At 39.4% G+C, this 22,353-nt stretch overlaps 2 protein-coding genes across 4 annotated transcripts in view; one reads left to right on the top strand and one right to left on the bottom strand.

The window, feature by feature from the left end:
* Positions 1-9,423, bottom strand: EXOSC8 (exosome component 8). The gene is made up of 11 exons (XM_040054986.2): positions 9,385-9,423; positions 7,754-7,790; positions 6,642-6,705; positions 5,980-6,053; positions 5,365-5,410; positions 4,250-4,355; positions 4,119-4,164; positions 3,768-3,864; positions 2,650-2,770; positions 610-716; positions 1-140 (listed from the first exon to the last, which is right to left on the bottom strand). The coding sequence occupies exons 1-11, from the start codon at positions 9,399-9,401 to the stop codon at positions 25-27; spliced, it is 831 nt and encodes a 276-aa protein (XP_039910920.1). The 5' UTR covers positions 9,402-9,423; the 3' UTR covers positions 1-24.
* The window catches only part of ALG5 (ALG5 dolichyl-phosphate beta-glucosyltransferase), a 31,629-nt gene continuing 18,341 nt past the window's right edge, over positions 9,066-22,353 (top strand). For 2 of the 3 annotated variants that reach the window (XR_005699376.2, XM_040054985.2), the window contains exons 1-8: positions 9,613-9,702; positions 10,733-10,874; positions 11,725-11,771; positions 12,434-12,502; positions 13,727-13,819; positions 15,384-15,497; positions 16,806-16,865; positions 19,535-19,686. Coding sequence is in view for 2 of the 3 variants with exons in the window: in XM_040054985.2 (XP_039910919.1) it covers positions 9,613-9,702; positions 10,733-10,874; positions 11,725-11,771; positions 12,434-12,502; positions 13,727-13,819; positions 15,384-15,497; positions 16,806-16,865; positions 19,535-19,686 (767 nt within the window). In the remaining variant the exon portion in view is untranslated. Of the gene's footprint in view, positions 9,164-9,612; positions 9,703-10,732; positions 10,875-11,724; positions 11,772-12,433; positions 12,503-13,726; positions 13,820-15,383; positions 15,498-16,805; positions 16,866-19,534; positions 19,687-22,353 lie in introns of those variants that run through there. The other variant, XM_040054984.2, reaches the window with a different exon arrangement.

The following is a 22,353-nucleotide window of genomic DNA, read 5'->3' as shown; positions in this document are numbered from 1 at the left end:
GTTTGAAAAGAGCTCTCTTTTTGTTCACTTGGGTGTTATACTTTTTATTACTTTGTCTATCAGCTTCTTTACTTCTTTGTGTCTCGTAATTGCTCTGGTGATACAGTCTTGAAGCTTGGCTCCTGTCAGAGGACTTCCACCTAAACATTGAAGGGAACAGTTTGATTTTCTACTTACACTTCAGCTGCATATATCTAACTGTGATTTCCAAATGTGAGTATTAATACAGTAATTGTCATGACCAGCACCTTTCACCTGGGGAGCATATAGCTTTCCCAGCCCTAGCTTCAGGCAAAGATAATGGAAACAAACATGAGCTTTAACAGCAGACAAGCCCAGAATTTGTCCTCTGCTGTGACTGCTTTTTCAACTTTAGTCATGGCACCATCTTAAAACTCCTTTCAAGAGCAGGTAATTTAATGACTAATCAAGCAGACACTCTGTTACCATAAAGCACACGCATCTCACAAAGATGTACAGGAACATTATCTTTTCTTGACCTAACATCATCATCTCCAATTGCACTGAAGAGATGAAAAAATGAGTGGTCTAATACTAACATTGCTGGGTTTAGCAGGCCTAGAGATGTTGTAGTAAATTTAGAAGTACCTGGTTTATGGACAGAACAGAGTCTGCCTTCTTCATCAGTTACAATGGTTACTGTTCCAGTTGCTAAATCTTCCTCTTCAGCAGTTGGATCAACAATGAGTAATGTGCTTGGGAAAGAAATGCATGCAGATATGTTGGTATACATTACTTCATTAATGGTATTGCAAAATACAATTTTTACTGTAGTCTTAAAAAATACTTGTAGATGGATTTAGTGCTCAAGCTTATCTGTTTTCGTACCAAAATGCACCAATTTAAAAAAAAAGAAAAAAGCCAAAATATGTGGGAGATTCCACATAATCATGTGTGGAAAATAGGCATATAAGCTGTTTCATAAATTTATGACAGCAATGTATTGCAGGAAAATGCTACTAAACTGCAATTTGTAGTATGTAATATTAAATAGCTGCAGTAATTATTTTGTAGTTACACCGAAGACTGGCATTTTTAGGCATAGGCTGCACTAATTCCTACCAGATACCTTAAAGCAAAATTCATTTCCAATGGCAGCTTGACCAAAGTAGTTCCTAATTTGTTGTCAGTGAAAGAACAAATTCAGTGGGTTGCTTAAGATAGCTTATCCTGGCTGTCATACATCACATGAGCAGTTCAATGCATGGCTGTTGCCACAGAAGCAGCTCTGTACCAGTGCTTCTCAGCATGGCCACGCTAAATAACAACCTACCACGTCCATTTATTCAAGGAGCTCTTTTATACAGAAGAAAAATGTCTCTGGAAGCTAAGAGTATGTACAGCATTTTACTGAAAGGGCTGTGTCAACAGCCCCTTAAACCAGAACTGAAAAAAATAACACAAACCACACAACACAGGCACACACCCCCTCAATAATACTTAGTTTTAGGAGTTAATAGGAGACTTAAATAACTTGTTTGATGCAACAGTTGGTTTCAGGGAAGGAAACAAAGCCCAATAGACACTCATGGAAAGCCGCCTTCTCCAGGCAGCTTTTTGGTGTATGTGTAAGTACGTGTGATTTGTGTGTAAATAATACCCTACTGCCAGCTGTCTGCTTAGCATGTTACCCAAATGCCCAGTGTACATCAAACTTCAGACCCAGCAGAAATGGTATTAAGGCAATTAACAGAGGCACTCTAAAGTACCAATAAGGTCCTGCTCTGATGCATTTTGGGAATCGCTTGGTCAATTTTTGAGATCATTGCTCTCCTCACCCCATTTGTTACTTGGATGAAAGGCCCTACTAATCATTCCTGTGAATGCACATTAATGTGCCATAACCCCCCAACATCTCCAGAGAGACCTAAATCTTGAAGAGCACAGTGAGCATTATCCTGACACTTTCTACTTTGCAAATGGATGTCACCAGAAATTACTGCATTTCTTACATAGCAGCAGAACACATTCTTAACATTCTTGACCTAATGAAAAGCAAATAAACAATTTCAGATGAGGAGTCAAGTTATCAGATGTGATTTCTTTGAATTTTCATAATCAGATTGTTTTCCTACGTGAACAAAGACTTAAGCATGCTGGTTACACTTCACCTTGGGTAATTATGTTTTCAGTAATCCAGGGGTTCCATTGTTCTAACTGGTCTGTTACTTCTTACTTCCTTTGTTGACTACATCCTTGGAATAAGCTGTTCAAAAACTGCTGTCTTTTCTATCAGTTACTTACATAGGCTTCTAATTGCATTAGTAATGTTAATTACTAATTAACATTAACATTAATTGCACTGGTAATGTTTTCATCTTAAAGATAATTCAAAAACCTTAAAGAGGTTTTTAAGCTTTATCTTTTAGGTTGGGAACCACTTCGGCCTTAAGCCACAGGAAGAAGTTGCAGAGTACAGACTCCAATTTGTTCACTCATAACTTCACAGAACTAGAGGCCCCTTCAGGGACAGAGGCTGTGGATTTAAGATGGATGGAGCAGCATTGCCTGAGGCTCCATACTGGTCACTGGCAGAAGTGCACAAACACCACTGGTGGCATCCTCCGTCTCTCATTTGTTTTACAGACACTGTTGTTTCCATAAAGTACAAAACAGTTTGGAACTTACTCATCGAATATAGCAAATGATGTGGCAACCGGATGTTTTCTGATGACCAAAGGATTCTTCTGTTTTAAATTAACTTCTGATAAACCGGTTTCTTCATTTATCGTAACCAATGGCAATTGCACTGAAGAGATGAAAAAATGATAATGGTCTAATATTAAACATTGCTGGGTTTAACAGCCTAGAGATGTTGACAACTACTGAAATATTTGCGCTGTTCTTTTAACCCACTGAAAAATCAATCAGAATAGTTTTGCCTACATTAATGGTACTCTCTACAAAAAAAAATCTTGAATTCAAGGCAAGTATTTGATTCTTGTACTCAAGGTAACAGAAGCTTTTCTCCTGACACAGAAATATTTTCTACTTCCAAAATGCCACACCATTAAAATACTTGAGTCATATTTAACGAAAACTATTTTTCCCCCAAGTCTACTGGACATATGAAAACTAGGAATATAGTCTCATGTCATGAATTTTATGTATCTGCGGAAACACTGCAACCTGACCTTCAGCTAACTCTTGCTGTGACAGGCCATACATTGCTGGTGACAAGGAGGACAAGAGCAAAGTAGCTAGGGGAATTCCAAGGCTGGGAATTCATCATTAGAAAGGGAGGTCTTTCCATAAGCTTCTCGTCAAACTGCTGCCTTTGTGTATTTATAAGCCACACACCTGCGAACAGTCAGTCTACGCATTTTTTTACAAACTATAATGCATTAAGCTAAGAAAGGAATATTCTGTTCTGACAAAGTACTTGTGTAAGCAAAGCCTCTGACAGCTCATCCTGCCTACACAAAACACATTATCAAAGTAATACCCTGATGTAGATGTTAAACTCATTCATGGCCACTGCTGAAAGACTCAGCTATCTGACACCAAAGAACACGTGGCAGAATAGCTGTTAGTCTTTTAGGACAACCATAATAAGTGTACAAAAAGATCCTATTTTTATACTGTGTTACACACCTATGGTATCCCACCATCATTTCCACCTTGTATTTCCATTCAAATGACAGCAAACAGTCCCATGAACAAATTACCTATAATCAGGGTTCAAAACTAACGCATTTCTCCAAGCAACACTATTCAGAACATCTCTTGTTCTAAAGAAGACTTACCATTTTTTAATGCTGCCAACAAAGCAAAGACACTGGCATCCAGAAGGTTTCCATCATAGTCCAGACATATGATATCACAGTATAACACCCAAGCAAGCTATCAAAAAAGGTTTGCACATGTGAGATATTACATCAGCTAAGCAAATGGTGCAATATATAATAAAATTCTGGTCACACTAAATACAGCTACTTATTTCTATCATTTGATTTTTGCACTTAGGATGTAAACTAAGCTATGAGGACTGAAAAGCAAAAACAACACTAAAATCCTCTTTAACCTCAAATACCTCGTGTACAACAGGTACTGTGATCTTGTTACTATCTCCCTCTTCATTCTGAGATACAACTTACCTTGCCACTGGCAATACACAGATCTTCTTTCACTATCATCTGTGAACTAAAATAAAAGGAGAGTAAGCAAGGAAACAGAAAACTATCTTGTAGAGTTGCTCGCATTTTAACAGCACTAAGATGGTTCTTACTTTTCAATCACATCTGCGATGAACTGGCTCGCTGCTTGAGCCTCTTCACCAGGTGGTCCAGAGCGAAACCTCTCTGCACAGAGGGATGGCAGCTCTACATTTGGAACTAGGTAGCAAGAACCATTAGTCATAAACCAAAGAAAGCAGGCAATGCGTAATCAAAAATAAAAAAATAAATTAACATGCTCTTAATACTATTTTATGTACTTAAATTAAAGGCAAGACCAAGAATTTTTAAATCGAGCCTTCCTAATTCTCCCCTCAAAAATAAAGTTATGCATGAGTTTGTATTAAAGAACTTGTAGTACTCTCTGTACTCAGAAAATATATATTCCATGGAAAAGCACATACTCCCAGCTACCACTCTGTTTATAATCCTTTTCTATCATGACCTACACAATTCTTCTTGAAGTGTTAAGCTCTTTTCAGCAAATCAAGAAACAGCAACATTTCCGTCCCACTGCCTAACTTTACTGGTATGCTGTCTGCTTTTCATCAGCCATTAAAACCTGAGGCTTTAGACTTGAAGCAAAAACATGCATAAACACTCATGAAAAAAAACCTAAGCAGAGTCACCCTCACTGAGAACAACATACTTGAAAGATGCCTTAGAAAAATGGGATTTCATCTAAACTCTAAGATCCACAGAATTATTTTTATTTTATTTCCAAAGAAACTCCAAACAGCAGTAAGGAGGTGCCACCAGGACTTACAGTTCTCTGAGAAATAAAGAGGTTTTATTTTTAAGAGTTACATGTTTTGCCTACTGAGACTGAGACTTTTTAACAGAAGTTAACATGCCTTTGCACAACCTTGCATGCCACTATCTTTCATAGATTACCTTCTCCCTCTTAATATACACACTGCTGCAGGTTTCCTTCCATGCCCAGCCTGGAATCAGCAATAAAAAGATAGCTGTATATGGAATACTCACAAGCAGAGCAAAGGGAATTCTGGATGCCTAGATGTCAATTTTTTTGATGAAATTAATTTGAAGGGATGTAATAAAATTTGATCCAAATTAATTCTTTTAAGAAATCCTCACAACATGAGTTTCACAACCTTTTAGCTGAAACAATACAAAACCTAAGTAAGATCCATACTGAAACACTTACCAATATACCCCTTATTAGCAGAATCCGCTGCAGGTGCAGCAAGTTCCTGGAAAAACAGAAAAGAGAAAAATGAAGACCAGAATTTTGTACAAAATATTTTCCAGCAGTTCCATACAAACGGTTGTTTTCTTCCCAGTTATCATTACAATGAGATTTACAAAAGCCATTTTTAATCAGTCCTTGTCTGTAAATTTCCTATGGAAGAACTCAGTACAGGGATGAGCAGTCATTTGTCTTGTAGGTCATGGCAGGCCAGCAGGAGAGTTGAGGCTACAAGGGATTCAATAGTGCAGCCAGCTCATTCCCAGTGCACTTACTGATCGATGGTCAGGAACACTTCCATTATAGAGCTTTTATCAAGAAGTAACAGGGAGTTCAGTTTTGTACACATCTTTCCGCATACACAATAGGCATCACAAAAATACATGTTCTCAGATTATACAGGTAGGATTATACAATTACATTATATATTAACTTTCAGGTCTGGAAGTAACTCAGTTGAAAGACTGTAATTGCATCTGACTGGCACATTATTGTAACTCCAAGAGCGATTCCTTCTAAGCACAAATGCACAAACTCAGCTAACAGATAAATAAAGATAAAAACCAACCATACCGCTTTTACTCCACAAATCACCGTGGTATTTCCTAACTTCACCAGGGCAGAACCATCTGCAGTTGTAATTGAACCTGAAGAGAAAAAGCACTGTTCAATAAAATCTATTTTCCCTTCAAAGGATGTTAAATAACATCCAATCTTCACAAAGTGTTTACTTTCCATCATTTTATACCAAACACAGGATAAGCAAAGTCTCAAGTACAGAGTGGGACAGAATCTCTGTCTTAAACAGTCAATCACACAGAATGGTTGAGGTTCTCCTGCCTGCTGAGGCCCCTCTGGACGGCAGCACAACCCTCTGGCACATCAGCCACTCCCAGTTTGGTGTCATCTGCAAACTCATGAGGGCACATAAATTGTGCTGCACTTACAGGAGCAGAGCTGACTAATTACAATGTGCACATTAGCCCAGGAACAGGACTGAAAACAACGCTATTACTGGATCTATTTAAGGATATTTAAGGATATTTAAAGATTTTATTGTACCACACATGCACACATCTCTTTCATGCTTGTTGAAACTGTGAAGAAAAATCCTTCCTCTTCCTGGTTTCCAAGTGCAAGAACCATGAAAACCAATTTGTAAGTCATTAAGGTCACCACTACAACCTGCTATTAATAATACCTTCCCATTAATATTATTCCACATAAGCACTTGCCTATGTTGACAGTGGTTGTCCGAAATTCACCTAACTCTCTTCCATCAGGCCGACAGTTCTCTTTCTAAAGAAAAATTACAAACTTCAAATTAGAAAACATACTTTATCAAATAACAAATTTTTTTGCGACAGAAGTTCATTAAAAAAATACTCTCTTCTCAAAAATGCTAGGGAAAACTCAGTCATCACACTCTAGCTGGCTTTTCATCAACTGAAGCGTAGTTTGTGTTTGTAAGCCTGCAAAAGAAAACCCCTGATTTTTAAAACTAAATTTATTTAGACAATATAGCAATAGACTGATTGTCTCAAGGGCAGGTACTAAGAGAGACTAGATTCAGAATATCATCCAAGAATGAACATGCACTGGTAACTTAAAATGAGCGTTTCTACCTGTCTGCATTGTTCAGTGGAGCTCTTAAAAGCAGAGTGAACTAAAGAAAATAAAAGAAAAACCCTGCACCCAAAGAAAACCCAACATTTAAATGCCATCAGCCAGAAGCTGTACAACACATAACCCTTATTTTAGAAACTGAAACAATATTCCATCATTTTATTGTTAATAAATAATTGCTTGAATTGTTACCACAGTTTCAAGCTTTTCAAAAGCAAACATTTTTGGTTCAATTATGAGAACCAAAATTGCAATAATGCTAGACCCGTTCCTAAGTCAATACAACTTAAGTAACAGACGAACTAATTTAAGGTACCAGAAAATCAGTGTTTTTCCTCCACAGTTACACAGTGCATGGTTAGCAGCAATAGTCTCTATTACTAATTTTTGTAGCATCTAAAAGCCTGGTTTGACATAATTTTGTACTAGACAAAAGCCTGCATCACCATCTTGGTCAAATTTAACCTGAACTCCTTTCAAGACCAACAGAAGCATTCATCCATCAAGCTGAACAACACCAACAGCACAGATGGAAAGAAAAACATGTTCTGAAGAGCACAAACATTTTTTGTCTGCTCAGAGTGTCTTTTGGGTTTGGTTTTTTTTTTCCATTTCCATTTCCATAGTTTCAGATTTCCATGCAGACAAGTTAGAAGAGCAGAAGCAAGCAAGAAAAAATTCACTACAAGGAATTTATACAGGCATTTCATGTTTCACTCACCAAAAACCTCCTGTAATATTCCAATGGTTCCACAGTTCTAGAACAAATAAAAGAGAAAATTCAAATGCAATCTCCTGAGTAAGCAAGACCCAGAGAAAAAAAAAAAAATCAGCAAGCACAACCCACAACAATAAATAATCTGGGAATCAAGATGCCTGACAACGCTGCTTTGCAATAGAATTACAGAACAATGAGGAAACTTCTAATTAATCTAAAAAAAAAGATGTTTTCCTAAATTCAGTTCCAAAATGCTTCTTCCATACAAGGAACCTGCCTGTATATACACTCAGCAAAAACTGCTAGCTTTCACTTCAATAATCCTCTTAGCTTTAAATCAAAAGTGTTTAGTGACAGAACGCTGTAGAATGCCTTTCAACGAATGCAAAAAGGAAAATTTTACTACAATGTGTGAAATACCTGTTAGTTCAAGGACTGCATTCAGATGCAGAAAATTGTACAAAAAATTTAAATTATTCGGTTTTTCTTAGAATCTTTGAGAAAATACAAAATTACAAAATATGCTTCATGCAGTGCTTCAGATGAGAAATAATTAATACTTACTATTAATCATATACTAGTAACAGTATTTGTGCATTAGTATTTTAAGCAGGGATCATTAAGATTTTTAAAAAAACTTTTGTAAAAAGTGTTGCCAATATTTAAACAAAGCATTCACAGTTTTGTTAAAATAGTGCTTCTGGGGCAGAGATGGAAAAAAGATAAATGGAATAGGCGAGTTTTCCAAATGCAAACTAGCACACAGAGGCATCACCAACACAGTGGCCAGCATAAACTGGCTCCTGTTGGCTCCACATGCGCTGGTCCTGGATTGCTGGACTATAAACCCAGCGCAAGGTCTGTTGCCTTCCAGTTCATGAAACAGCGCTTGCTAAACCTTGTTTGAGGTATTTAAGCCATAAATACAGTAGAATCAAGGATGCTGGGACAGACTACCCAAAAAAGGCTGCCCTGTGCCTGGAAGTGTTCAAGGCCAGGCGGGACGGGGCTCTGAGCAACCTGGTCTAGCCAAAGGTGTCCCTGCCCACGGCAGAGAGATTGGAAGACCTGGGAAGATCAACTCTGACCCAAACCATTTTACAATTCTAAACCGAGTAGTCATAAATGGGAAGTCACTGAATTCCCTACAGTTGTACCTTCCTTATAATGCCATCAGCTGTGTAAGGGGAGGTTTAGGATGGAGAGTAGGAACAGGTTTGTCACCCAGGGGCTGACTGGGCACTGGAACTGGAACTTCCCCAGGGCAGAGGTCACAGCACCAAAACTGCCGGAGTCCAAGAAGCGCTTGGATAACGCTCTCTGGCACATGGTGTGACTCCCGCACAGGGCCAGGCGTTGGACTCGGTGTTCCCTAAGGATCCAAACCGGAATATTCTGCAATTCTGATGCCAGGTAGCTCCGGGCCCCACTGAGCTCCGCTTTTTGCCGAGCCTTTTCCCGGCTGGCCAAACCCCGCTCGCTCAGCCCTTCCCGCACACGTCGGGGCTCCACAGCCCCCGCAGCACCGACCCCATCCCGCGGCGGTGGCCGGACAAAGCCCTCAAGTGTCCCCGCGCGGGGGGGATCCGCGGCGCGGCTCCGGCGGGACCGCGGCCGCCGGGCCCGGCACTTACTTGAACGCCGCCGCCATGGCGGTGCCGTCTCCGCCCCGGATGTGGCGCCCCCCGGCGGCCCGCCCGCCCGGCAGCCTCCGCGGGCGGACCGGCGGCAGCGGCGGCGATGGGGGCGGCGGCGCTGCCGGGCTCTGACCGCCGGGGGGCGCCGGCGGCACCCGGCGGGCGGCGCGGGCCGCTTCCGCGTCGCCGTCGCGGCGCGCCGGGGCCCCGCGGCTGCCGCGGGCGATGGCGCTGCCGCCGCTGCCGTCGCCGCCCGTGTCCCTGCCCGCGGCCGCGCTGGCGCTGGCGGCCCTCGCCGCCCTCCTGCTCGTCCTGGTGAGAGCCGCGCGCGGCGGGCCCGGGGGACTCCGTGGCGGGGGCGGTGCGCGAGGCCGCCCCGTGCCCGTCCCCCGGCGCGGGGCAGGGGCGCTCCCGGGGTCCCGGCCCCGCCCGGGGGTGCCGCGGTCCCGCCGCGCCCCGCAGGCGGCAGGGCCGGCCCGGGCTGGGCGGTAGAAGCCGGCAGGGCCGCGCTTGTGCGGGGGGGTCCTGCGGGGAATGTGTTTCGGCGAGGCGTGGGGTGCCGCGCCTCGCAAAGGGGACCAAAACGGAGCATTTCGGCGTTTCAACGCGTACTGTAGTACGTGTTGGGAAATTTCCCGGTAACGCCTTCGCGTTAACCATTTGGGAAGCTGCAGTGTTCCTGCGTATCCGAAGTGCCCTGCGAGGTTAAGAAGTTCGACCCCCTGGAAAGCAGACTTGTGCTGCCTGTCGGCAGTGCCACGTATGCATCCTGCCCAGAGGGGTGGCGGAGGCACGGTCCCTGCAGGTGTTTAAGGAAAGACTGGACGTGGCACTCGGTGCAGTGGTCCAGCTGGTAGGGTGGTGTTGGGGCATCGGTGATCTCAGAGGTCTTTCTCAACCTAAGTGATTCTGTGTGTGGCGTCACCAAGTGCTCCAGAGCTCAAGTTCTACCGCTTATTTTTTTAGCCACGCATAAAGCAATTAGAGCCTCAGTTTTGCAAGCACATACGGCTGGCTGGTCGTGAACCTTGCCATTGATTTCAGTGGCTTGGTGGGGGATCGGAGCTTGTGTGCTCAGGGTTGCTTGGGGAAGGGGCTTGGACCACGACTTTGGAGGCACCTGCCTGCGTTGCAGGTAAAAACAGCAACAAGCTGTTGCTGACAGTGGTCAGAGTAGGGGCAACCAAATGGCATGAGAGGGTTTTGGTCCTGTGTGAAATTCCACAACAGTGGCCTACCTCATTACTGGAATATACTTGGTTGCCCCTGGTAGCACGTTTAACAGCTAGGTAAACTTCTAATAGAATGATTGACAACTTTTTTTTTTGTTTCTTTTTCATCACAGATTTGTGCAATTGCTCATGTAACTGCCAAAACAATGCCACACGAAGATGCTGAATGCAGGAAAGGATCTGCACCAAATATCCATGATCCTGCTACAAGAGAACTCTCTGTCGTTGTGCCTTCATACAATGAGGAAAACCGGTGTAAGATTTTTCTGGTTTTGAGGAAAAGGAGAAAATCTATCTGTTGTTACTGTAATAATGCAGAGGTCAGTTGGGTTAGCAGTAGATTCTGGCGGGCCAGATTATGTATCAGATTTTGGACACAGTTTCCAGAAAACAGTCCAAGTACATTGAATTTCAAAATTAAGGCATTGTGTAACTTGATTTCTACTGCTTAAAATAGCATGGGGCACTTGTAAGAATCCTTTTAATTTTAATGAACCCTAGAAGATTGGCTGTTCATTGCCTCTGCAAATTTTGCAAGGCAAGAAGCAGTAAAATACTTTTAAAATTAATCTGAGAGCTTCCTGCTGTTTAAACAGCAACAGCAGCTTCAGACAAGTAGCTGAAAAGGGATGATCTCACCGGTTTATGTTTGATTTGGCCATAGATAGGAGTACCTGATACTGAGTTAAGGCTTTTAGATGTGATAGAAATAATCAAGCTCTAAAGATGATGTGACAGTACACAAGCTGACAGCTTGCTTAAATAGGTAAAGTCAGTGCTGGTTTACAGGGTCAGTCATAAAGAATGATTTTTTTTCCCCCTTTAATGTTGTATAGAGAACTACATTCTTCAAAATGAAAAGTTGGTTCCTCAGAAAAAATGCTTTTATCCTGTTTTTTTATCACGTGTGTGGTTTTCTTCAGTGTTCTTTCTGCATTCAGAGAGGACAGCACTTAGAGCTGTAGCTGCTAAGCTTGTTTAGTGAAGGTAGTGTGGTATGTGAGTTGATATGCTCAGCCTTGCTTTGTGGCTGTTTTCAGCTTGCTGGTGCAGGTTCTTTTGGTGTTATAATCTACTAACCTGACCTCCTCCACCTTTTCTCTAGTACCACTTATGATGGATGAAGCTTTGGATTATTTAGAAAAACGACAGGTATTTTCTTTTTGCATTCAAAATTAATTCTTTTTCTGTGTATTATGTATAACAAGTCAATGATCTAGTCATTTTGTCATGTTAGTGTACATTAAAACAGTAGTACTTGGCCACTTAGAAATAATGTTTCTGTCTCTTATCAGTTATTTTTAGATTGAGTGCCAGAAAGAATTTTTAAATCAAGTAAAAATTTATTATGCTACTATAGAATGAACAAAATAGGCATGAAATCCATCCAAGACACAGCTAAGGATTAACCATGCATTTAACTTTCTAAACTAAGCTCTGGTTTATTCCAACAAGTTCTATAAGCATCTGTTCTTCATTAGGATTTGTTCTCTGAGTAAGAAGCTAATTGTGAAAGTTTGTGGATTTTGTTTTGTTTGGGTTTTCTTAAAAGTAATGTTTTTCTAAGCTTCCGTCTTCTACAACTAAATTGATTTTTCAGTTCTAGATGGTAGCATGACAAGCAATGGAATGATACCTGCATCAAATATGGCAAAATTCTTAATAATGCTATCTTAACAAAATTACTGCAGCATATTAGTGTCTGTTGGCAACTCTGAATGACTGCTAGGGAGAAAAGAATAATGATGTTTGAAAGACCTACTGCCTACTTAAGAAATTGGATGAAATGCATTATTCCTGCTTTTGTTTTCTAGAAACAAAATCCTTCATTCACTTATGAAGTGATAGTGGTTAATGATGGTAGTAAAGATCAAACTGCAAAGGTAAGAAAAAGAAATGTTTTCCCAAGCAACCAGAGGCATGGAACTTTGTTTGGATTTTTGTATATTTGTGGAACATAACAGCAGTTTATATTTATAGTTTCGTACTTGAAGCAGTTGAGAGTTGAAGTTCACGTTTCTGAATTATTTCTGTCGTTGTCCTGTGTGCATCATGGATGGCACATATGCACATGAATATAATTCTTTTGCAAATTCTAGTTTTCTTGATTGGCAACTGTGACAGCCATTTTCTTGCAGCTGAGGTCCTAAGAATTCTAATCCTAACTTCAAGAAATGTTATGTTAAATACTCTACATGTGCATAGTGATGATGTGAATATGAATTTCAGGAAGCTAAAAAGTGTTTTAAAATATCTCATTCATACTGTAGTTGACAGAACAGCTGACACAGTTCTTTCCCACACCCTTTGTGGGATTGTTCACTTAAAAATCCACGTGCCAGTAGTAGTATTTTCAAAATAGTTCTGTGTTCTGCTTCCACTTTGATGTATGTCACTGGCAGGGAAGGCTAGCCAGCTTGTGGGGGTTTTTTCCCACTGCTTGTAAGATGCTTGAGGTAGATGCTAAAATGCATATTGCTTTAAGGATTGCTGGTACTTATTTTTGACTGTTGTGCATTCTTTGTACTATCTCTTTCAACTGAGCATACAGTGGCTGCAGGCCTCTGGACTTAAAAGGACTCAAGACAACTTTTAGAAAAAATTAGGAGAAAACTCAAGCTTTCTCTTCCCCACAGCATGTACCAAAATGTTCAGATCTGTGCAGTGTGAATGGGATTTTAGATCAATATGATTTCATCTTCAAAACCACAAATAGCAACAAGACAAGTGAGAAATATGTGGCTGCCATAGAAAATTGTATTTCTTTTATTAACTGTTGGTGTTAATAGAAAAGGTCTGTAGTAGTATGATATAAATTAAATTAGGATTGAGGTTTTTGGAGGTGGGAGGATGGGGTTGAAATTGCTTAGGGAAATATCCTGCTCTTATTGAGCGTTACTTACTTTCTTCAGTCTTCTTGTTTTGACTGTGAACTGTTTTTTATTTTCCCAAACAGACTCCAGCGAACACTGGCAAATGTATTTGTGCCGCCTGAAGTGGTTATAGCTCTGTGCTATTAATTTATTTTCTTTTGAAGGGTGAGCAAATGTACACTTCTCCCTTGGTTCCCGGTTTTGTTTTATGCTGGTTTTTTGTGTATCTGTCAGGTTGCAAAGGAGTACTGCAAGAAATATGGAAGTGACAAAGTGCGAGTGATATCTTTGGAAAAAAATCGAGGGAAAGGGGGAGCAGTCAGGACGGTAATTAATACTTTAATCTCCTTCTCTGTTGGAACTACCTGTGCTCAAATATGCAGAGGATAGAGCTGTGCTGATTGACATTTTTAATTCAATGCATTCACAAAATGATTGTGGGGAAACTGAATACGGATTCTATAAATTAAAGCAAAAAGTTGTTTAAAAATAAGTTTATTTTAGATCTTGGTAGCAATGTTGTCTTTCCAGAAAGGTAAATAACAAAGACATTTTTTTTAATATGAGAATTCAAAGTGGGAAAAAAGGCTTGAATTTCATATTCATGTTAGCACTACTTAGAAATAGGTTTGCATTTATAAAAGCCAACACAAAAAGGGGGGAAAAAAAAAAGAAAAGAAAGAAAAAAAAAAAACGACAACAACAAAAAAACCTGTTACAGATCAAAGTTAAGCTTTTGTAGACAAAATAGAGCCAAATTGGCAAACTTCACTCTCCAGGTCATGGCTGTGGTTCTTAATATGGCTGATAAACAAGAACTCATCCAGCAAAGTTTATGTTTACTGAAGTCCACTGCTGTCACCCACACTTGATAATCAAAACAGCACAATTCAGGCTTTCACATAGATATTATCATAAAATAAGCATGTTCTAAAAATTAATGGCTGTTACACATTTAGAAGGAACATTGTATTCCTACGATGAATGACACCTTGCTTTTCTGAAAAAGGATGGTATCATCTGTGAATCCTCAGTGACGTGTCTTTATCTGTATTTTCAGTTCTATCTTTAGTATGCTGATGTATTTTTTGTAAAAAATCAGTAACTATGGGAAATTGAGAGAATATTATATTAGAACATACGGAACTGTTGTAAGAGATAGCATTTTGAAGTTATTCCAAGAGAAGGAGAATGTTCTGTGTGATGTACTTTTGCAATGCATCGCATAGAGTGGATGTGTGTAGAACTTGACACACTTTTCCAGATGCACACATGCTTGGTTGCAACAGTACTTTTGTCACACCCACTGCTAATTGTTTTCCTGTCTGGACCCCTTTAAAAATTGACATTTTTCTGACCGAGCATATGGCAAAATAAGCTGTGAAACCTGTTATCACAAATGTTTTGCAGTGGTACTGTGACTTGAGACTCAATCTTAAATTAATTTTGAGAAATAGCTCTTGAATTTTCTTGAAACGGTGTTAGGAGAAATTCACACTGCATCCTTCTTTCCATAGCTCATGACAAAGCAAAGCCATCCAGTGCAGTAGCAACTGCTAATCACTGCTTATTCGTGCTCCCCTCTAGAGCTGACTGTAGCAACTTGTTGACTTTTAGGTTTACGTTTTCCTCAGAAGGATTGTTAGCCTTTCATGTTCGTGCATTGTCTGTCACTGTGGGCGCTCAGCGTGTGAAGTCTCTAGATGTTATTAGTGTATAAATAGGCAAATTATTGTTAGTAGCAGAATACTGAGACTCACCTGTTGTGTGAAATCTGTGAGATATCGGTGTCTTATCCCTACATTAGGGTTTTGGAGTGTCTTGCACCGAGCTTATGACAAATAATTGATTTCAAAGGTGTTGAATTTTTTATTGACTATTTTGATTGCAGGGTGTCTTTAGTTCTCGGGGGAAAAAGATTCTTATGGCTGATGCAGATGGAGCTACAAAATTTGCAGATATTGAAAAAGTAGAAGAAGGTCTAAAGAATCTCCAGCCATGGCCTGTGAGTATAAATTCTCATGCTTTTACTTCAATACACATGCCTACTTTATAATGTACAAGATAGACTTTTGTAGTTCTCTTCAAATTTTTTGAGATCCAGTTGAAGATGTAGGTATAAGTCTGAAGACCTAAGTGCAAGGTTAGAAGCCTCAAGAATGGGCTGTGAGAAGGAGCTTTCACTGGAGTTCTTACTCCTTTGAATCCATTGTGCCTACTTCAAGGCAGTACAGAACGTTCTATTTGCTGTTTATCCCTCCTTCAGATTGTTTGAAGTTGTTTTGCTCTGTATAAATACCATGTGATGCCTACTTAGTTCTCTTTGTTAACTGTTTTGTCTTTTCATTTTATTTGACGTCATCCTATATACCTTTAAGGATGCATCTTAATTCTACCCTCTTTTGTACAGGTTTTATTTTCTCAGGGTCCTTAGTTTAATGACAGTATTTGGAAGAACTTGTATTGTAAACAAAAATTCAAGAACCTGTGGAACAAGAACACCTCCCTGCACAGTCATTCTCTTTTGGGAGCTTAACTTGAAAGAACTGAGGTTTATTTTCTGCTTAAATGCAGATGAGTGAGGTACTTGTAGCTGGTTTCCCAGATTGCCAGAAGAGATGTGATTCCATCCAGAGCTGCGGGGATGTACCTGTGGAAGGGGTCTCAGTCTGCGAGTGCAGGAGCCACAAATACAGGACCCAAAGGGCAGCGTGTGACCCTGACACTCTTCCCTACCAGGGTGGCAGCAGCTGCTGGTTCTCCAGCATTGGCCTGAAATAGACTTGAGAGATTTTATGTGAGGAGTAGTAATGTTGAGGATAGTGTTAAACCTTTTGTTTTGATCATGTTGATTTAAATTGAGATCATATTTTTGGCTGACACCATGGTATTTTATTCATTTGAAGATACATCAGTGCAACAAGTGCTTTATTCTGTTATTGCTTCCATAAACAATATGTGCAATATTTAAGGAAAATGTACATTATAACTTAGTTCCGAGGAATGCTGCATGTGTGCTGCTTAACACATTTGCCATATGCATAAAGCAAACAATGTAAAGCTAAACCAGACCTGAGTAAATTAAGGCAATTTCCATGCACCATATGGAAATTGTAATAAACTTTGGATTATCTCTTAGTTGCAGAAGACTGATACAGGCTCAAAACCTAGCAGTAGAAGAAGTGCAGCTACAGGAAGCAGAAAGGTGTACTGCTTTGAAGGGGTTTTTTTTATTTATTTTACGGTTCTCAGCACAAGATTCCACCAATTCAAATAATACTTGTTTAACACTTTAATTTATATTTCTGTACAGAAGGGAATGGCTATCTCCTGTGGTTCTAGAGCTCATCTGGAGAAGGACTCAATAGCAAAGGTTTGTTTCTATTTCCTGCTGTGTACTAATAACCAAATATTTCCATTATTTGTTTTTATTCTACAGGTTTTGCAATTAGATAATCAATATTTGTAAAAGAATGGAAACTTAAAATAAGGAAAAGCTTGTCATACATACAGGATGTCTTCCATCATATACAAAAGATGTGTTTTAGATTTCAGGCACTTTGAACTTATTTCAGTTAGTGTTCCAATTTATGGATATAATTTTATAGTTGGGAATATCTCACAAACAGAGCTTCTAAACCCTGACAGAATTGGTAGCTACTAACTAGTACTGGGGCTGGAATGGAAGGTAGCTGATGAGTTCATTATTATTGATTTCTTTCCAGTGCAAGAATTTGGCCCGCAGATCTTGAAACCTGTTTAAAATGAGTTAGGGATAATTAGCAGCCTGTTGTTTGAAGAGTACCTATATTCGTGGGAAAGTGGTTTTAAGTCTTCTGTATTACTCATAGTAAAATTCTGAGTTTTGAACGCACAGTAGTGTTCTACGTGTGACTCTTGTGTAATAAACAGTGATGCACAGGCACATGGCCTTATCTTGCATCTGATTTTCTGATGTCTTGGCAGACAGTAATTGACAAAGCACAGGCATGGAACTTGTATTGCAGCAGACGTGTTGCTGGGCTCATTTTTTAATGTCACTGGATGTGCTCATCATGGTGAATGTTCTCAAGAGTAAGCTTTGTTTATACTGATGTTTAGTACTTGAAATTATTCTAAAATATATACACAACTACTAAAATAGTTACAGAAGTTGAAAAGAAGTTGCGCTGGTAATGTTCAGCCTCTGGTAGATCTGTACTTTTTTCTTCTGGTTTATGAGAGTGTATTGGAGTGGTTCACTTTCCCTGAATTCTTGCAGATACTGCTGCACGTATGTTAGCATCCTCACAAAAAAAAAAAAAAAAAAAAAGCCTTCATTATCAGAAACTAGGAACTACTACAGGGAGATTATGCAGCTGATAAGGTGGAGCCCAGAAAAAGTGTTTCGTTACATAATCAAGTACTGAATGTGGACAGACCTTTTTCAGTGCATTCATATTTCTTGAAGGTCTCGCTACATTAGGGAGAGGAATTGGAACAGGACTGACTTTCATCTTTTAATACAAAAGTACAGTTTTTAGGACGTGTCCATCCTTTGCTTTCTCCTTCTCCCCTATTTCTGAACTTTTCGTAGAGGAATCACAAACTGGTTATGTAGTATTGTTTTGCTTGAAATGTGTAGCCCATTTCATTTCATCACCCAGTTGTCCCTGAACTGGAATAGAAAGTCTACCTTTACTATAGTGGGTCAAGACTGTTGTACAGTGCAATAGGTATAAAAAAGCTGCAGGGCAATCTTTTTGATGCTGGGATTTCTCTCTGGACTTAGTAGCCTCTAAAACAGTAGAATGAAGCTGTGATAAGCAGCTATATTGAATTTATTAAGACCAGAATTTTGCCCTCGTGTTCAGTCTCATTACATCAAGAATTCTGGTCTGCCTCCAGAATTGTTAATGTCCTGTTAATGAATCTATACTATGACTTGCATAAATAGTCTTCGGAGTGATAAGTATAATCCAGGAACTCCTCTTTGTGAAGTAAGTGCACAGTTTCACTGTCTGACAGTCATGCAGCCTCCTAGCACTTCCCTTCTGGCCCTGGTTTGGAGCTTGGTGTTCTTGGTCACAGGGCCAAAAGAGCCATAGAAGCCACACCAGATCCCCCATTAACCTGGGGCAGGAGCACTTTGCAAAAGACACAAGCTATGAATTTGTTTTCCTTTAGCCAAAGGCTATAACATAATAAGCCAAGCATCTTCTCTATTTTTCAAAGTGAGATTCTAAATTGTTGGCTTTAAAGGCATGTCTTATCACCCAGAGATACTTAACAGTTGAGTCGTTGGCTCCTAAAGATTTTACATGATACATGGCTTGTAGTCATAGATACAATCACTTAACTTTAGCTTGGGAACAGCAGTGAGTTCAGAAGCAATTTTTGCATCACAGTTCTAGTTGTTTAGGAACTGTCTTGAATGAAAGGCTAAGAGGCACCTCTGGAGTCCAAGGACAAACTTACCTGTATGATTATTGTGTCAAGAGCTCAAGTGTAACCGAAGAGTAGGGTGGGTACATTTATCAGGAATATAAAATACATCTGTGAAAATAAAAGAACAAAAGAGGTGACTGTAACATTGCTGGAAATACAAAATGAAATATCTTGCACAGCAGCCTTTACGTTAGACCTAGTTTTCACTCGGTCCATTGTATGCTTTCAAAGAATCATGCAGAAGATACTATGGCTGTTCCACTAATTATTTGAAATCCAGGTGCAGGTTCCTGCTTTACTTAACAAGGCATAATCCAAAGTGAAAAACTGCTCTGAACTGGGGAGAGGAGAAAAAGGAACTTGGATTTCTCCTATCCTAGACTATACATGACTGGCAAGCCTTTTCCTAGATCAAATTCTTTCCCTTTCAGCCAAAATTTTGTTTGTCTGTTAACGATTGCGAAGTTCTGTTTTCATTCCAGTGCAAAATACAGCCAGTTTACAAACTTTGAAAGCTATCACAAAACAGACTTACTGTCCTGTAAGACAGCTCTCTTCAGGCACTTCACTCATCACTCAAATGAAACCACCTAACTTCTTGCCGTTTGTCCACAGCGCTCTTACTTCCGAACTCTGCTCATGTATGGCTTCCACTTCCTGGTGTGGTTTCTCTGTGTCAAAGAGATCCGGGACACACAGTGCGGATTTAAACTTCTAACCAGAGAAGCTGCCTTGCAGACTTTCTCAAACCTTCACATAGAACGCTGGTAAATTGTTCCTTTTTTTTTTTGTTGGTGGTGGTTTTTTATAATTGAGCATGGGCTTGAAAAAGTAATTTTAGTATTGCAGCTACGAAGAAGCATGTGATGTCTGTGTATAAATCCCAGCTGCTCAGTGTAGCCAGTTATACTTTTGCCTGCGTGGCAGCTTTGATTTCTTGTTATGTTAAGGTATCCTGGTGATTGCTAGAAATTCTGGGTTCTTACTAAGATACATTCTAGGAAAATAGTGGGGTATTTAATTTTATTCTTTATTTCATTTTATTCTCTTTTCTCAAAAGATGTATGTAATCCTAGGTAGGATATTTTGGTTTTGCCTTGTCAGAGGAAATGGTAATTGATTAGGAAAGAGGAGAGGAAAAAATGAGGAAAACTGCCTCAAACAACTGAAAATCCCAATAACTCTTATTTCTTCACCTCCAGAAGAAGTTTCAAACAAACAATTTTTCATGGTGCTGTAATTGACTCTCAATTTCTGAGAGTGAAATTTTCCTCTCTCCTTTTACAGCTATGAGTCAGGCAAGCAGAGTAAGAAATGGAGAGAAGCTGTTATCATTATGAGGAAAGTTAAGGGTTATTAATCATATTCAAAACTTGTAACGGTTTTAATTTTTAATACATTACAATTCACTACTGCTTAACCAAAGTATTTTATGTAAAATCAATATTGATAAGATGTTTGTAATTGCTGAGGACTAAAGTGAAAGCAAATGCTTATTCTTTACTTATTTTCTTGCTAAAGTATTTTATGTACCACTGACAGATACCATTAATTTAAGACAATAGAAAATTATGTGTAGTCTTTTAATTACTTTAGAGCTCCTTTAGTTGTAATTTAGCTAGAACAGTTCCTGTATGTGAGTGATACAGCCATGACTACTATTATGGCACTGAAGCACTATTTTCACAGAAATCCCATAACTTCTGTAAATTTTCTATGCCACAAATTTTGCTAAAAAAAGGTAGTTTAATTAGGTATAATCAAACCTCTTCAAACTATTGTCTTCATTTGAGAAAATCTCTCGTGAGCTTCTGCTCGGTTGACGGGGGACAGAACTGCTGAACAATGTTCCCATACACAAACGTGTGCAATTCTACAGTCCTAGTCAATTCCAATGTGTACAGTTTTAGGCTGAGCTTTGACAGCTGTCCTGCCCCTCCAGAGTGCAGTTGCAAAGGTCGTGTTTGGGCACACGACTCTCGTGTGGAATGTAGAGCTAATGTTGCATTGAATCTTTTAACTGAGCAGTCAACAGTGAGAAAATCACCTTCCCACCTGAGCGGTTTGCTTATTGCCTTAAAGGAGACTCTAGCTGAGCCAGAAATATGATTTGTGCTACTACCCCCAAACCCAGTCTTGATCTATAAAGCTCTGTAAATTTCACATGCAGGAATTTTCTAAATACTTAGTTAAACTCATATGTGAAGCCCAGAAGTGCACGTCTCAAAATTGCCTTATTTAATTTCACTTTATAAATTAAGCACTTCAAGAAAAAAACTGAAAGAAATAAATGAGGGTAATCAGTTTCAGCTGTAAAAATGCAATTTTAAATTTTATTCTTTTTTAAACTGATTTTTTTGTAATTGGACTCACTGGTTATATAAAGTGTTTTCTAGATAAAAACAAGCTTTCTTCTGCCACTTCAATTATCTAGCATCAAAGGAATGAAAGAGTAAAAACAATTGTGCTGTACCCCATTACCCAGGAATAGAAGCAATGAAAAAGGGATGTTGCTAACATTTTATAGTAATTATATCGTTGGTGTGGAACATACCAGATCTTCATGTCTTGTTCATTGTGCCTTTTATGTGCCACTAGAAGATGAGCCTTCTATTTTTGCTCTTTCATCTACAGTAATCAATAAACTAATCCCCTGTGTTTTTTCATATTTATCTGAAATGTACTGGTTAGTGATGAGGAATGCTTGAGGAATGCTTGTTTTGTGTGTCAAGAAAAGAGAAACTCAAATTCTTCCAAGAAAGAAGTTCTTCAGATAATCCCAAGTCACAAATTTGCCTAAAACAGCTATAGGTTTTTTGGGTTTTTAGAATTTGGTTTAATTCTGCTCAGACTGTCTGGTTTTATGCTCATCTGTCAATCAACAGTCTCTGTGTTTACCCACCTTCTTTTTTATATTTACTGGCTAATTTAAACCAAATTGGACAGAACAGTACAGATTTCAAGATCGAATGCTTTGGCAAGGTTTGTGGAAAATTAAACCATCTTAGAGGAGAGAAACTCAGTTGGTTGCTACTGCTGAAGAAGAAAACTTTATAGGAAGGTCTCAAAAGTTACTTTTCTGCTCCACAGCTAGTAATTTTGTATGTGTAACTGGAAGACAGCACAAACCAAGTATTGTCCCTTTCCCAGTTAATACTCATAAGAACTGGAGATAAACTGGATCATGGGGAAGTATAAGTATGTGGGGAGAGTGCATATATTCAGGGAAATTTTAGTGCTAAGTGAAATGTCAGTGTTGTACAAACAGATGGAATAATTGCAATTGAAAGTTATATAGTGGCATCAAACATTCATCCCATAGCATTAGATTTCTTTGTATGTAATTGTGTAAGAATCTGGAACAGCTCAATGCTGGAAACTTCTTATTTTAAGCAAATCTAGCCCCTGATATTTTTTCATTTCATAACATGTAT

The sequence above is a fragment of the Hirundo rustica genome, chromosome 2, assembly GCF_015227805.2.
Source record: "Hirundo rustica isolate bHirRus1 chromosome 2, bHirRus1.pri.v3, whole genome shotgun sequence".
NCBI lineage: Eukaryota > Metazoa > Chordata > Aves > Passeriformes > Hirundinidae > Hirundo > Hirundo rustica.
This window is presented reverse-complemented; position numbering and strand designations above follow the sequence as displayed.